Genomic DNA, 15,155 nt, shown 5'->3' with positions numbered 1-15,155 from the left:
ATGTTGATTTGTGGTATAAGTATTCTGTGGAGCTAATAACGCCAAACAAAAACATAAAATTCTGCCACAGCAGAAACACTTTGGTAATATCACAAAGTTATTTTTTTGGCAAAAGTCATGCACAGTAACATTGTGGTGGAAATTGTAGCTTTATAGCTTTAATTTACAGGAGGAAATACCCTGAAGCTATAATCACAAGTTGAAAATCCATTAAGTGTCTTAAAATTTTACAACTTTTTTGAATATGTCTGAATTTCAATGGTCTCTTAATGTCAGTAGAAATACAATAAGCAACACTACTGTACTTACATCACTTTCATGACCCTCTCTGAGGTTATAAGTGAGATTATGATGAATGTCCTCCTTGAATTTATGAGAATATTCTGGGTAGAGCTCCAGCACCTCATAGAGACCTTTCAGATTAATACATTGCAGGTCGCAGTAGGTTAGAGCTTTAACGTCTGAGTTGGTTTTGATAACTTGGTCTTTATTTGCAAGATTTGCACCAATTAGATCACCTTTACCTGGAAGACAATAAACAATACAGATCTGCAAAACATTTTACAAAAACTGGAGAACTGAGTTCAAACACAGTGCATCAATATGAAACATTAAGACTGATTTTCCTGGGTATTGTGGAAATTAGGGCACTGCAACAAAAAAATCGAAAAAATAATACTGCATCTGTTGATGGTAGCTGCACTTGGATCTCATCTTGGATGTGGTTTCCAACGTTTGAGAGTTATGTGGATTACCAAGGCTTCCTATCGGTTGCTATGATGGTAGCCTAGTGTTTCAAAGCAACGTCGTGGACTTTTAAGCTTTATTTTGTGATCTTGGAGGGACCTCTGGAGATGAGGCTGATTAAGCAATCTTTTTAAATATTAAAAGGTATTAGCTTTCTTTTTGTTTAGAATGCTCAATCATTGATTTTAGTTTAGAAAAAGCCCAGGGATTGAAAAAACTTTTGGGCATTACAAAGAAGATCTGGCTGGGGTCAGATCTCTTGGAGAAAGGAATTAATTTAGAACCGTTAGGAAATGTAACCCCGTATAATGGTATTAGTTTGAAAATTCCATATCAGAAGTGTTTGGTTAGAACCTTGAAGAGATTATTTGAAGTTCCAGAAGTTTAAGCTCAGTTGTGTGAAAAATCAAGGAACAGGCTACAAAGCTGTCAGGACTGGGAATTAGAAGAAACAGTTAAGTCAAACATCTAGTTATGATCGAAGAGGGAACTCTCTCTGGTGTTTGAGTGATGATGTTGGAATAGATTGGACTGTATTTTGCCATATGTTTTGAAATTTTTCAAATTGCATTATATGTAAATAGTTTGGTTTGTTCTATTTTATATTAATTTTTTGTTTAATAAACTTGTTTTATTGCTAAAACCAAACCTGCAACATTATGTGCCTATGTTTCAGTGAAAGACCACCACATTAAATAAAAGAAGATACCTATCAAGCCAAATTTCAGTCTGGAATCTTGTCCAGTAGTAATTGGATGTGAGAAATTGTGCCCTACTTCAATACTTAGTTCCCATTTTACTACTCTGCTGTTGCCTCTGGTAAACCTCCAAATAAGTTTACTGTGCAGAAAAAGCAGTCACTGTTGGCATAGGAAGCATTATAAGTGGAAAGAATTGGGTTCACAAACATGCAATAAATGTGCTGGCTGCAGAATGTGAAAATTGAAATTCCTTTTGCTGTGGCAGGGATTTGTACCTTCATGCAAATGAGAAATAATATGGATAGATTCAGGGTCATTTCTTCTTGGGTGATATTATTGCAAAGGAAGGTCAGAGGAAAAGCTTGAACAGAGAAATCATCCTGGATACCAAAATGGGAATTTTTCTAGGATGAATGTTCTGCTATGAGTATTAACCAGATTGCTTCATGGTTTTCCTGCTGCTTTCACTTCCACTCCTCTGAAATTCTATGCCTTCACATCCCACTTCTTTCTTGACTAACCAAACAGGTGCCCCAATCAATGGGCAAGGTAGTGAAGTGAATACGTTGCATTTTGATATTTCCCCAGAGATACCTTAATAATAATCCAGGGATCAAAACCTATGCTTCACAACTCCAATGGTTACCACCTTAATCATTCTATTGGAAAGAAGAGATTCATTACATCATCGCACTGCATCAAGAGATAGAGCCTGCAATACCACTGCAAAACTGTAACAATAGAATGGAAAAAACAGTTCCTTCAACCTAACCTTCAATTCTTGACCTTCTGTGTACAAGGTGGAATAATGAGCTGTCTGGAGGTGAAGGAGTTGCATGAGCTACCAGCTATTTGCAACTACTTACTGACTTTTTAACTTTTACTACACAAAAGCTGCATACTCGTGAATTAGTGTCCTTTTAATTCAAATAAGAGGACTTCTTTTTTAAGAGGAGCCAGGCATTTATAGTATCCTGTACCCTGGATAAGCAAGTAAGTGAGTTGAAGCTAAGTGTATATGCCTGTTGCTGTCTGATTTCCTTGAAAAACACATATTAATTTCCCAAGACAAAGGATTCCTGATCCATTTGCTGTATTAAGCGCAGTCAATTGACTTATATAAGATATAACTCGGTGGCTCCCTGAGATTCTTTAGTATCACAGAAATTGAATGTTGCAGTAGTCTTCACTGTCACAGACAATGCAGTAAAGGCTCAAATCATGTTTTCAGGTTCGCTTTCTGCAAATAGTACAACATTCTTTACAGAAGAACGTAAGAGCCAGGAGCAAGAGTAGGCAATTCAGGCCCTTGAACTTGCTCTGCCATTGGATACAATCATGGCTGATCTCACCTATGCTTCAACCTCACTTTCCTGCCCACTCTCCATAATCCTGCAACTCATTACTAATTAAGAATCTGTCTATCTCCTTAAATCTCCCAGCATTCATTGTACTCTAGAGTAGTGAATTCAACAGATTCATGACCCTTGGAGAGAAGTAATTTCTCATCATCTCTGTTTTAAATCTATTCGTCCTTATCCTAAACTTATGACCTCTCATTCTAGATTGCCCTTCTGAGGAAACATCTTTTCTGCATCTACTTTGCCAATCCCCTTTGACATTTAATATAACTCAATTGGATCTCCTCTCATTCTCTAAAACCCCAGACAGGAGGGGCTTAAACTACCCAATCTCTCTTCAGAAGGCAAACCCCTTGTCTCTGGAATCAATCTAGTGAATCTCCTCTGAACTGTCTCCAATACAACTATATCCCTCCTCAAGAAAGGGGACCAAAATTGTATGCAATACTCTAAATGTGGTTTGACCATGGCCAGAAATGTTCATTAGGATTATAACACTTCTGACTTGGTGCTCTCCTCATTTTGTTGTGGATTTACATTGTTTGAAATCACATTTACGTTTCTTTTCCTGCTTCAGAGATCTTCAGAGAACTACAGAGATCCTGGAGAGATGCCACGACAAGCAGCTTTGATACTTCTCCTTAATGAGACCAAAACTAGAATAGCAGTCATTAAATTTTTCATGTAATCCTTCATGCATGCCTCAGAATTCTTATTGACTCAGGAATCCTAGTTCCCAAAACTCTGTTTTCTGCTGAATGACATTTAGTGCAGCAGCAGCATCTCTCTCTCTCTCTCGTGAGAACATGACCCCAGATTTTAGTCTAGGTTTAACCAAAGGATCTAGAGGTCTGTACTGACAATAGCACCTTAGCCCTGGTCATGATGAAACTGGAGAAACAATAAAACGGCTCAAATTCACACATACAACAACACTAGTGGGCAAATACAACTAATTCTGTCCAAAATAAACAGACAATTCGATTGTCAGCACTCCCTAATCAATATGATTGTCCATTCAGCAAATTGCATGTCACTGGTCACAGGTTCTATGGGTCCTTACATGACTGATGAACCTGAACCTAGAGCCACATCTTCAACCACACACTTGACAAGTGTTTTGACCTGGAAATTGTTGGCATTTCTTTCCTAGTTCCTTTTCCATACTTTTGTTTTTGTTGATGGGGGTTCCTTTAAAACTGTGACCCTTCATGCAGGAGTTTCCTCAAGTTAGTTTCTTCTGAAAAGGGTCTCCAAAGCATTAACATCTATTTTGCATTTCTTGAGGGAAGCTTTGAGGGATTCTTTGAAATGCTTCCTTTGTCCTTCTCTCACTTGAGTATTTTCCTTGAACTGGGCATTGATTTGCTTTGGCAGCTGGAACTCAGACATCCTAAGCATGTGGCCAGTCCAGTGGAGTTGGTTTCAGATGGTCATGGCCTTGGCACTGGTACTGTTAGCTGCTTCAAGGACACTGACATTCGTTCAGCTGTCCTCCCAGCTGATGTGGCAAATCCACCCCAAACAGTATCGATAGTACTTTTCAAGGTTGCATCGATACATCTTCCACGTTTTACAACCATAGAGAAAAGTCAGAAGAAAGACTGCCTTATACATAAGAATCTTGGTGTTAGTTCAGAGATACATTGATGATTCTCATCCTTAGGCTTTTAAATGCTGTAGTTCCCAGATTGGATGTAATGTTGAATCTCTACATCAATGTCAACCTTAGATAAGAGGTAGTTCTCCAGGTAAGGGAAAATTATCCATTTTTGCGAGGATTTCTCCATTGATTTTAATGAAGGATTGGACTGGAATTTGATCTGGGACACATTGATAAAGGATTTGCATTTTCTGGATGTTGAGACTGAGGCATTAATGAGGTTTAAAGATTCTCTACTGAGAGAGCAGAGATGGCATCGTTATCTTGGCGGAGGTGGGTACTGCAGATGCTGGAGATTAGAGTCTAGGTTAGAGTGGTGCTAGAAAAGCACAATAGGTCAGACAGCATCTGAGGAGCGGGAAAATTGATGTTTCAGGCAAAAGCTCTTCATGGAATAAGCCCTTCATTATTCCTGATGAAGGGCTTTTGCCCGAAACATCGATTTTCCTGCTCCTCGGATGCTTCCTGACCTGCTGTGCTTTTCAAGCACCACTCTAATCTCGACATTGTCATCTGCATACCAAAGTTTGATAAGTGGGATTGGTGCTGTTTTCTGTCCATCCTGTAGTCAATGACCACCCCACTGGGAAGCTTATTCTTGACAAAATGAAGAATGGTGGTGATGAAGATGGAGAAAGGGGTGGGGCAGTGCCACATCTCTGCTTGAAACCTGTCTTAACTTGAAAGGATTCGGTCATAATAACATCAGAGAGAACCGTTGATGACATCTTAATGTAGAGGAGACAGAGGGTGCTTATAAATTTCATTGGAGAGCCATAGCACATTCTGATTGACTGAGTTAAAAGCATTGGTCAGATTAATGAAGGCCACATAGAATTGTTGCTGTTGTTTCTGACATTTCTCTGCACCGGAGCATACAACACATTATAATTGGAACTTTGAAACTGATGTTATACCAAATGAATAATATTATCAGGTTTTTAACCATATATTAGCAACTGGCTATTTTAAATATGCATGTTTTAAATAATGGAGAATGTGCTTCTAATTCATAGATGACTCTACTCAATGAAACATTGGCAAAAGTGAGGACTGCAGATGCTGAAAACCAGAGTTTAGATCAGAGTGGTGCTGGAAAAGCACAGCAGGTCAGGCAGCATCCAAGGAGCAGGAAAGTTGATGTTTCAGGCACAAGCCCTTCATCAGGAATAGAAGGGCTTTTGCCCAAAACGTTGATTTTCCTGCTCCTCGGATGCTGCCTGACCTGCTGTGCTTTTCCGGCACCTCAATGAGATACAGCATTAACATTCCAAATAATACCTATGATGGGGTTTCTGCACCTATTAGAATTAGGGGCAGGCCATTTAAGACTGAGATTTGAAGGAATGTCTTCACTCAAAGGAGGGCAAATCCTTGTTATTCATGGAGATTGAGTCATTCAGTATTTTTGTGACTGAGATTGATAGATTTCTGCATATTAGGAACATATTACAGGAAAATGGTGTTGAAGGAGATCAGAGCTGAAAATGCGTTGCTGGAAAAGCGCAGCAGGTCAGGCAGCATCCAAACAGAAGGAGAATCAACGTTTTGGGCATGAGCCCTTCTTCAGGAAGGAGATCAGTTAAGTGACAAGAGGTCTATTTGCACACCTTAACATTCTCAGTATTATATCATCGTGCCTCATTGATATGTAATCTCCCATTATCCCAGCATTGGATAGAAACAGGACAATAACAACTTCTGACATGAAAGGTAGAGTGGTAGCCTGTCAACTCCAGCTCCTGTAGACCCTCATTAGTCACTGGGACATTCCATGGGTAGTGACTGCATATTATACCCCCTTTCCACCAACCATTCAGCAGGATCGTCAATTCCTTGTCAGCAGGGCAAGGTGCCTATTATCCTCTGTCCAACAATATCTAAGCAAATGCTACAAACTACATAGGGTTTTGACTGGCAGCACTTGACTAGCTTGGCGGCTGGGCTTTAAAGATGATGCAGATTCCAGGAAGCCCCAGTAGTGGCTTGTACTTTAGCCCACGGTGAGTGGGAGGACACGATTAGAAGGGGCTTGGTGCATAATTAATGCAAGATTGGAAAGATAGTGTGAGAAAACTCATTAGGACTCACAGAAAGAAGTCCTCAATGATAGTTGCCAAAAGTCACACTGAACCAATTTCTGCTAAGATTCTGTTTTTATGCTTTAACTGGTACACACCAATATTTTGCTTGAGTCAACCCAGACATACCATATTTTTTAAAAATTCATTCTTGTGATATGAATGACTTGAGTAATTTATTGGAGAGTCGAAGTTTCAGGCATAAGCCCTTCATCACAGTCCTGATGAAGGGCTTTTGTCCGAAATGTCAATGCTCCTGCTCCTCGGATGCTGCCTGACCTGCTGTGTTTTTCCAGTGCCACATGTTTCGACTTTGATCTCCAGCATCTGCAGTCCTTGCTTTCTCCCAATAATTTATTGCTCAACCCTAGTTGTCCTGACAAGGAGATGGCAGATCACCATTCTGAAAATGTTTTGGCAGAATCATCACAGAATCCCGACAGTACAAAAGGAAATCATTCAGCCCATTGAGTCCACACCCACCCTCTGAACGGCATCCCACCCACACCCAGCCTCTTACTCTATCCCTGTAACCCTGGCTAACCCATCTAGCCTGTACATCCCTGGACAATTTAAGATGGCCAATCCACCTAACCTGCGCATGTTTGAACTGTAGGAGGAAACTGGAGCACCCGGAGGAAACCCATACAGACACAGGGAGATTGTGCAAACTCCACACAGACAGTAACCCAAAGCTGGAATCAAACCGAGGTCCCTGGTGCTGTGAGGTAGCAGTGCTAACCAGTGAGCCAATAATAACTGAGGCTGTTATTCAATCACATCAGAAGACAGCTAACTGTGCTGGTGTGCAAAGTCCTATACAAGATACAACTAAGAATGACTGGATGTCTCTTTACATAAAAACCATTTGGTAAATTATTTTTGGTTTCACTAGAATTTTGTTGTTACTTTCACTGTTATCAGACTTGTTTGAATTTCCAGTTTTTTATTTAAATGAATTCAAAATTATTAACTGCTGTGATTTAAGTCAACATTTGTGTCACCCTGAGGATGATGCATTCACTTTGTATCCTTTCAATAACATAACTGCAACACTGGCTCACTCATTTCCATAGTTACTGAATTAAAATGGGGCTGTGTGAAACAGCAAGGGAGGTAGTGTAAATTAATTCTTAATATTGAATTGCCCAGTCTGCCAATTTATATGGAATCCCATTTTATAGTACTACATACTTTCATCAGCGAAATAGTAGAGAGGACATTGTGATGGTTCAAATATCCAAAATGATCCCATCATTTGATTGGTGTGATGGATTGAATTGAAAATCAAAATCCAATTTAATGTCACATTGAACAATAATTCTCTCCCTCCTAGACTCACCTATTGCAGCAATAGTAATTACTTCAGAATTATGTTAACATATAGAATCTAAAATGGGAACCTGGAATAATTCAACATGGGTCAAGGAGATTTCATATTCAATAAACATCTTCAGAACCTGTGATATGTGACAGAAATTGCCAGAAATACTTAGCAGGTCGGGCAGCATCTGTGGTGAGAACAGATGTCACCTGAATTGCTAAATATTTACAGCATTCTTTTACATTTCAGGTTGCATTTACAATATTTTGTCTTGATGACTTAGTTTTAAATATTGCACATACATCCCGTGTTTATCAGTCTAATTAGAATCCAAACAAAATAAGAATGAACTCAGAGGAATTGTGGCCATTTGAAAAACAAAACCTTGGATATTCCAGTGCTTTCTAACTGACCAAGGAACAAATTTGAAGATTAAGTGCAGCAAAAGTACAGTAGGAAAGAAACTGACGAGCCATTCAATTTTGACATTAAATTCCAGCTCACCAAAGGTACACCTATCAATTCCGCAATACTAATAACTGGGGACCTGTGCAAGAATTCGGAGAACTGTCCCACAGACTAGTCAAGCAGCAACCTGACCCAGAATCATAATATCAGGCAATGTCCCAGACTCCTCCCTTGCCATTCCCGAACATATCTGTCCCACATACAAGGCAAATCCAAGATCCAAGATCCAAGATTTTAAATACAGACATCAACTTCAAACCCACTGACTCCCACAGCTACCTGGACAAGCTCCACCCCTCCCTCCCCCAGTAAAACCACTATCCCTTACTGCCAAATTCGCCCCCCCTCTGCTGTATCTGTTCCCAGGAGGAGCAATTTCACTCCAGGACATCTCAGATGGCCTCCGATTTCAAGGACAACAATTTCCCCTCTCATGTGGTCAATAATGCCCTCCAGCACATCTCCTCAACTTCCTGCACATCCCACCCTCCTACCGCAACAAGGATAGAAACCCCTGTCACCTCACTAATCTCAATATACAGCGCATTATCCTCCGCCATTTCTGCCACCTACAGTCAGACCCCACCACCAGAGATGAGATATATTTCCCTCCCCACCCCTGCATTCCACAGAAACCATTCCATCCATGACTTCCTTGTTAAGTCCACGTTCTCCCACCACCCCCTCCCTCCTCCCCCACCCCCCAGCCCTCCCTCCCTCCTGGCAAATTACCTTGCCATTGCAAGAGGTGTAAAACTTATGCCCACCCCTCACCTCCATCCGAGGTCCTGAAGGATCATTCCACATCTGGCAGAAGTTTACATGCACATCCAAACACCTCATCTACTGCATCTGTTGCTCTTGATGTGGTCTCCTCTACATTGGAAAGACAGGACGCCAACTCGTGGAATGTTTTAGGGAACATCTCCGGGGTACACACACCAAACAACCCTCCCGCCCTGTAGCCGACCACTTCAACTCCCCCTCCCTCCCTGCCAAGGACATGAAAGTCCTGGGCCTCCTCCACCGCCAAATCCTAGCCACCCGATGACTGGAGGAAGAGTGACTCAACTTCTGCCTTGGGACCCTCCAACCACACAGCATCAATGTCGACTTCACCAGTTTCCTTATCTCCCCTCCCTCAACCTCATTCCAAATCTAACCCTCCAACTCGCACCACCCTCTTGAACTGTCCTACCTGTCCGTCTTTCTTCCCACCTGTCTGCTCCACCCTCCTTTCCAACCCATCACCACCATCCCCCATCTGCGCTGACCTATTGCCTTCCCAGTTACCTTCCACCCATTCCCACATTCACCCTCCTATTTATCTCTCAGCCCTCTTACCCATCCCCCAACATTCCTGATGAAGGGCTTATACCCGAAACGTTGATTCTCGTGCTCCTCGGATGCTGTGTGACCTGCTGTGCTTTTCCAGTGCTACACTTTTCGACTCAGATCCAAGATACTGTCAAGTGGTATACAATGAGAGAAAATGACCCCAGCAGAACTCAACACTGACTCTGGATCCCATATGAGTTCTCACGATACAAGTCAAAGTGGGCAAGGAAATTAGATCATAAGGCATAGCAGAATAAATTAGACCATTCACTCCATCAAGTCTACTCCACCATTCAATTATGGCTGATAAGTTTCTCAACCCCATTCTACCGCGTTCTCCCTAAAACCCGTTATATTCAAGAACCTATCTATCTTAGTCTTAAATATACTCAATGACCTGGCCTCCACAGCCTTCTGTGACAATGAATTCCTTAGATTCACCACTCTCTGGCTGAAGAGGTTTCACCTTATCTCCCTTCTAAAAGGTCCCCATTACTCTAAGGGACTATTTCCAGTTGATTACAACCCATTGTCCTTCCCAGCTGATGAATCCATATCCCTTTGTGCTGAACAGCATTTGGAAGAAACAATGAGGGCAACGAAAGCACAGAATGTACTTTGCTTGGGGAAACACAAAGTTAATCACAAAACGTGGTTTGCTCAAACCATTAGGATATAGCCACCTGCAGTGCCATACTTTAGGCAATTTGATTCATTGCCTATGATACTATGAAATAGCTGAGTATACTGGATACAGCAAAAGCTCTGGCAACTAGAAAAATCCTGACAGGAATGTTGACGTCCTGTGCTCCAGAAATAACTATGGCTCTAACATAACTGTTCCAGAACAGCTGAAATTCTGGAAATTGGAAAAATCTCACTATACGTTCCTGTTACAAAAATAAAACTGACAAATCCAATCACATATGGTGTTTCCAACATTCTCTGTCTTTATCTCAGACTTTCAGTACTTACAGTATTTTGCTTTTGTGCTGTGGGATCTGAATTTACCCTTTTTCTAGTTTTTGTCCTATTTGCTCATGGGATGTTAGATGGGATAGCCAGGCCAGAATTTATTGCTGATCTCTGAGCCATGCTACAGAATGTGAGCTGCATTTTTGAATCATTACAGTCTTTCGGGTATTGGGACACCCACAGTGCTGTTAGAACTTTGACGTGGTGACAATGAAAGAACAATGATATAGTGGGTCAGCATGGTGTGAGGGTGGAGTGGAACTTGCTTATGGTGATGTTCCCATGCATCTACAGCCCTTGTTCTAGATGGTAGAGGTCATGGGTTTGGAAAGTGTTTTTTTAAGGAGCCTTGGTGAGAAGCCGCAGTAGATCTAGTAGATAGTACACACAGAGGCCTCTATGTACTTGTGTTGAAGGGAGTGAATTTTGAAGGTGGGGGATGGTGTATCAATCAAGTCGGTTGCTTTGATCAGGATGGTGTCAAACTTGAGTGATGTTGCAGGTCCTTTCATTGGTTCAATGCTCTTAATCACTGTGGACACCCATTTAATGTAGCTAGTCATGTATATAGCTCATTCATAAAACAAAGATGATAATAGAAAAACTGTGTGCATTTTTTGCAATACGTGGACTCCTGGAAGTGTTAGTCACAGATAATGCGCTATTGTTTACCAGCAGGGAATGTGAATATTTCTTAAAGTCGCATGATATTTGACATATAAGGACAGCTCCATACTCCATATCATCCAATGGTCTGGCGGAAAGAGCAGTCAAATGGTGAAGGCAGGTTTAACAAAATGGCTTACAGCCTCACTGCATACTAAACTCACCCGGTTTCTATTTGATTAGAGGACCACCCCTCATGCAATTATAGGGATAGCTCCAGCAGAGTTGCTAATGGGGAGAACACTCCACACCAGGTTAAATCTGATCTTCCTGGAAGTGAGAGGGTGTGGGGGTAGGGGGTGGGGAGGGTTGTTGATGATGGTGAAAGGGCATTAGGAACACTAATACCAGACACAAGAGTCCATTCAGCGAGAGAAACAGTTAACTTCAGCAGGTAAACCTAGGTGTAGGAACCATAGGAAAAGCCATAAATGGGTAATAGGTATGGTCAATGCAAGGTCAGGACTAGTGACATTTAAAGTTTGGATTGCTATGATGGTCCTGAATAAGCAATTGGACCACATGAAAGCTGCAAACTGCAAATAGTGCAGGAGCAAGACATGCCCAGCCCCTTGTCAGCCTTTCCGACTGTTTCAGAATACATGGGCTCCCCCTTTCCATCAAGTTTTGAAGATAGCTTAGAATCTGGGATGGACTTAGTGGATGACACCGTCTTGCTGCCTGAAGAAGAGAATGACTTTCTTCCAAGACGCTCCGGGCGCAAGAGGTGAACTACTGTGCTTTCCACGTTTCCCATATCTGAGGCAGCGTGGGAGGAACCTGAGCTGGTGCTAAAATGCCCCAGGAGGAGCTACAAAAACAAAATAATGTGTTTATGTCCTCAGACCTGGGGTGGGGGAATGTCCCTTGATTGGGGCTGTTAATCTGATCTGATCAGGGTGCTCTGGCTGAAAGATAAAAAGAGGTGTCAGACATTCTATGTACTCTGAGAGCTGGCTCTGAGGGAGCTAGATCATTGTAAAGGACTCTTCACGTGTAAATAAAGGGTGATTGTTGATGGGATGCCAGCCTCTGTGGTGTTATTTCAAACTCCCTAAGAGATAATCCTGGGATTGAGATGATTGGCCATTAATAACCACAATCACCTTTCTTTGTGATAGGTACTATTCCAACAAATGGAGTAATTTCTCCTTGATTCCAGTTAGCTGCAGTTTTGCTAGGAATCATTGATGCCATTTTTAGTCATTTCATGCTTTAGTGATATGGACAGTCACCGTCAATTGTTCAGCCTTTTGTTCATATTTGAACTAAGCTGTAATGGAGGCAGGGACTGAGTGGCCCTGATGAAATCCAAAAAAACATCAATGGGCAGGATATTGCTGGGTCAATCCCACTTAATGTGACTATCATCAACCCCTTCAATCACATTGCTGATGATTGAGAGTAAACTGGTAGGGTTGACCAGGTTGGATTTTTCTTGTTTTTTTTGTGGACAGGACATATCTGAGCAATTTTTTCATAATGCCAGGCAGATACCAGAGCTTTTGAAGAATGGGTATAATTCTGAAAGCAAACCTCACATGTTGACAAAATTGAAAGGTCCCAATATAAACTTGACAGTTGACACAATCACTAGAATACTCAAACATATCGAGGTATGTGCATGATGTAGCCCTCTGCACAAACCTTCTACTCATTCATCTTTCAATCCATTTTGGAAAGCATATGGCAAAAACGACCATTGCTAGAGGAAAAACACTAGAGCAAAGGCTGATGCAGCTACAAATATCCATGACTGTGACCCAAGCAGATCATGTACAATGAATACATCAAGCTACAAGAAGGATCATCTGATATTAAACATATATGGATACAGCGAGTTTTGAGAAGATTGTAGCTCAGGTTGAGGTTCTGGATTAGGTTTGCTCGCTGAGCTGGAAATGAATCTTCCAGCTCAACGAGCAAACCTACATCCATATATGAATACAGAGTCTGATGATGCACATAATGAGACAGGTGAGTGGTGAAATTGTTTCATACTGTCAATCATATGGAAAACCCATGTCATTTCACCATCAAAAGTGGCTGCAAAAATTCAAGTCATCCCCACTATCCTGACTATATTCTGTGTCCTTGCCCACCCTCAATGCTTCGTCTACGTGGTGTCAATATTGAGATGAACTGATTCCTCAGATGAAGGGTGGGAGGGACACGCTGTAAATGATAATCAGGAGGTTTCCTTGCCTGTGTCTGACCTGATACCATAAGATTTCATGGAGTCTGCAGTCATTGTAGCGGATTCCCATGCCATCTCCCTCTCAACTGTATACCAGTGCCAGGTTTGTCCTGACACCCAGCAATGGTGATGGCAGTGTTGGAACATTGTATGTAAGGTGCAGTTCCTTGAGTATAACTCTGTCGGGTTGGTGCTTGACTAATGTGAACAACAGGTCTCCCAATTTTGCCATGTATTTATTGAAGTTTAGAATAATGAAAGGTGAGCTTATTAAAACATATAAGATTCTAAGAGAATTTGATGAGTAAATGGGGCATGCATAATCACAGAATAACTGGTCACCCATTTAAAACAGAGGAGGATAAATACCTTCTCTCAGAGGGTAATGAATCTATGGAATTCTTTACTGCAGAAGGTTGTTGAGGTTGGGTCGTCAAGTATATCCAAGGCTGAGATAAAGGGATTTTTAATCTGTAAGTGAACCATAGGGAAATGGGGAAAAAGCAGGAAAGTGGAGTTGTAGATTATTACATCAGCCATGATCTCATTGAATGGCAGACTAGATTCAATAGACTGAATGGCCTACATCTGCTCATGGTAGACCAGACTGGATAAGGTTTAAGATTTCTTTTTCTAAAGAAAGTGAATGAACCAGATGAGTGTTTGTGATAATCAACAAAGACTATATTTAATTCAGATGTTCATTTAATTCAAATTTCACCATCTGCCATGGTGGAATTCAAATCCATGTTATTAGGACATTAGCTTTGAATTTTGGATTCGGGTCCCATTGACATTATCACTATGTACAGAAATTGGATGCAGTGGTGACAATCATAAATGAAAATCCAGTATGATGTACTCAGCACATCATCTGTAAACAGTGTGAAAACTGTGAAGGTTATTTTCAGGAAGACCTAAGCATAGAAAGGTGTCCTGACTAATACACCTTAGTGAGGTGACTTCCCTGCAGCATTCAATTTAGTTCTTTTGGAACTAATCCTTTCACATTACTTCTGGAAGAAGATTTTTCTGTTCAGTTTGCTCAAATGATAAACATGTGTTTCTCTACTGTCCACAAGGGCTAGAGAAAGCACCTTCAAAGCCTAGGACAACATATAATATTTATATCTTACATTTCAAACCACACACAGAACCATTCGCCTGTTGTGAATAATTAAGGCAGTCTCAATTATCTATAGTACTATACTAATTACACTTTAAAAGATGTCCTTAATTGGCTGTTACGTATTGTGTGATGTGCTGAGATAATGAACTCGCATTTTGAGTGCGAGCAGCAGTGGAGGTAAGACGAACCCGAAAGACTGCAGCTAAGGTAAGGCAGTTTTTAAAAATTACTTACCGGTAGCGGGCAGCGGTGTTTTCCCTTTCACAGAAGGAGCGACGAGCAGCGGAGGAAGTGATGAGGACCAGAGGGGCAGCGGAAGGGAAAGCAGTGACCATATATATCAGCAAGGCGGCTAAACCCGAGATTCTATAACTGTAGTGTCTCCCACCCGCCCTCCTCCTCTAACCTAGTTAATAAGGTAAGGTTCATTCTAAACTTCCTCTAATGAATATAAGTTTGTTATTAATTTTAAAGCAACTTGAACTAAGCTTTCTACTTTAGTACT

General features: G+C 41.2%; 1 protein-coding gene across 1 annotated transcript in view; it reads right to left on the bottom strand.

Annotated features, from left to right (window-relative positions):
- kcnh8 (potassium voltage-gated channel, subfamily H (eag-related), member 8) overlaps positions 1-15,155 on the bottom strand; it is a 431,818-nt gene that overhangs the window by 55,884 nt on the left and 360,779 nt on the right. Inside the window, exon 11 of the mRNA XM_072575729.1 lies at positions 310-524. Within this exon, the coding sequence (XP_072431830.1) occupies positions 310-524 (215 nt within the window). The remainder of the gene's footprint in view (positions 1-309; positions 525-15,155) is intronic.

The sequence above is a fragment of the Chiloscyllium punctatum genome, chromosome 8 (assembly GCF_047496795.1).
Source record: "Chiloscyllium punctatum isolate Juve2018m chromosome 8, sChiPun1.3, whole genome shotgun sequence".
Lineage (NCBI taxonomy): Eukaryota > Metazoa > Chordata > Chondrichthyes > Orectolobiformes > Hemiscylliidae > Chiloscyllium > Chiloscyllium punctatum.
This window is presented reverse-complemented; position numbering and strand designations above follow the sequence as displayed.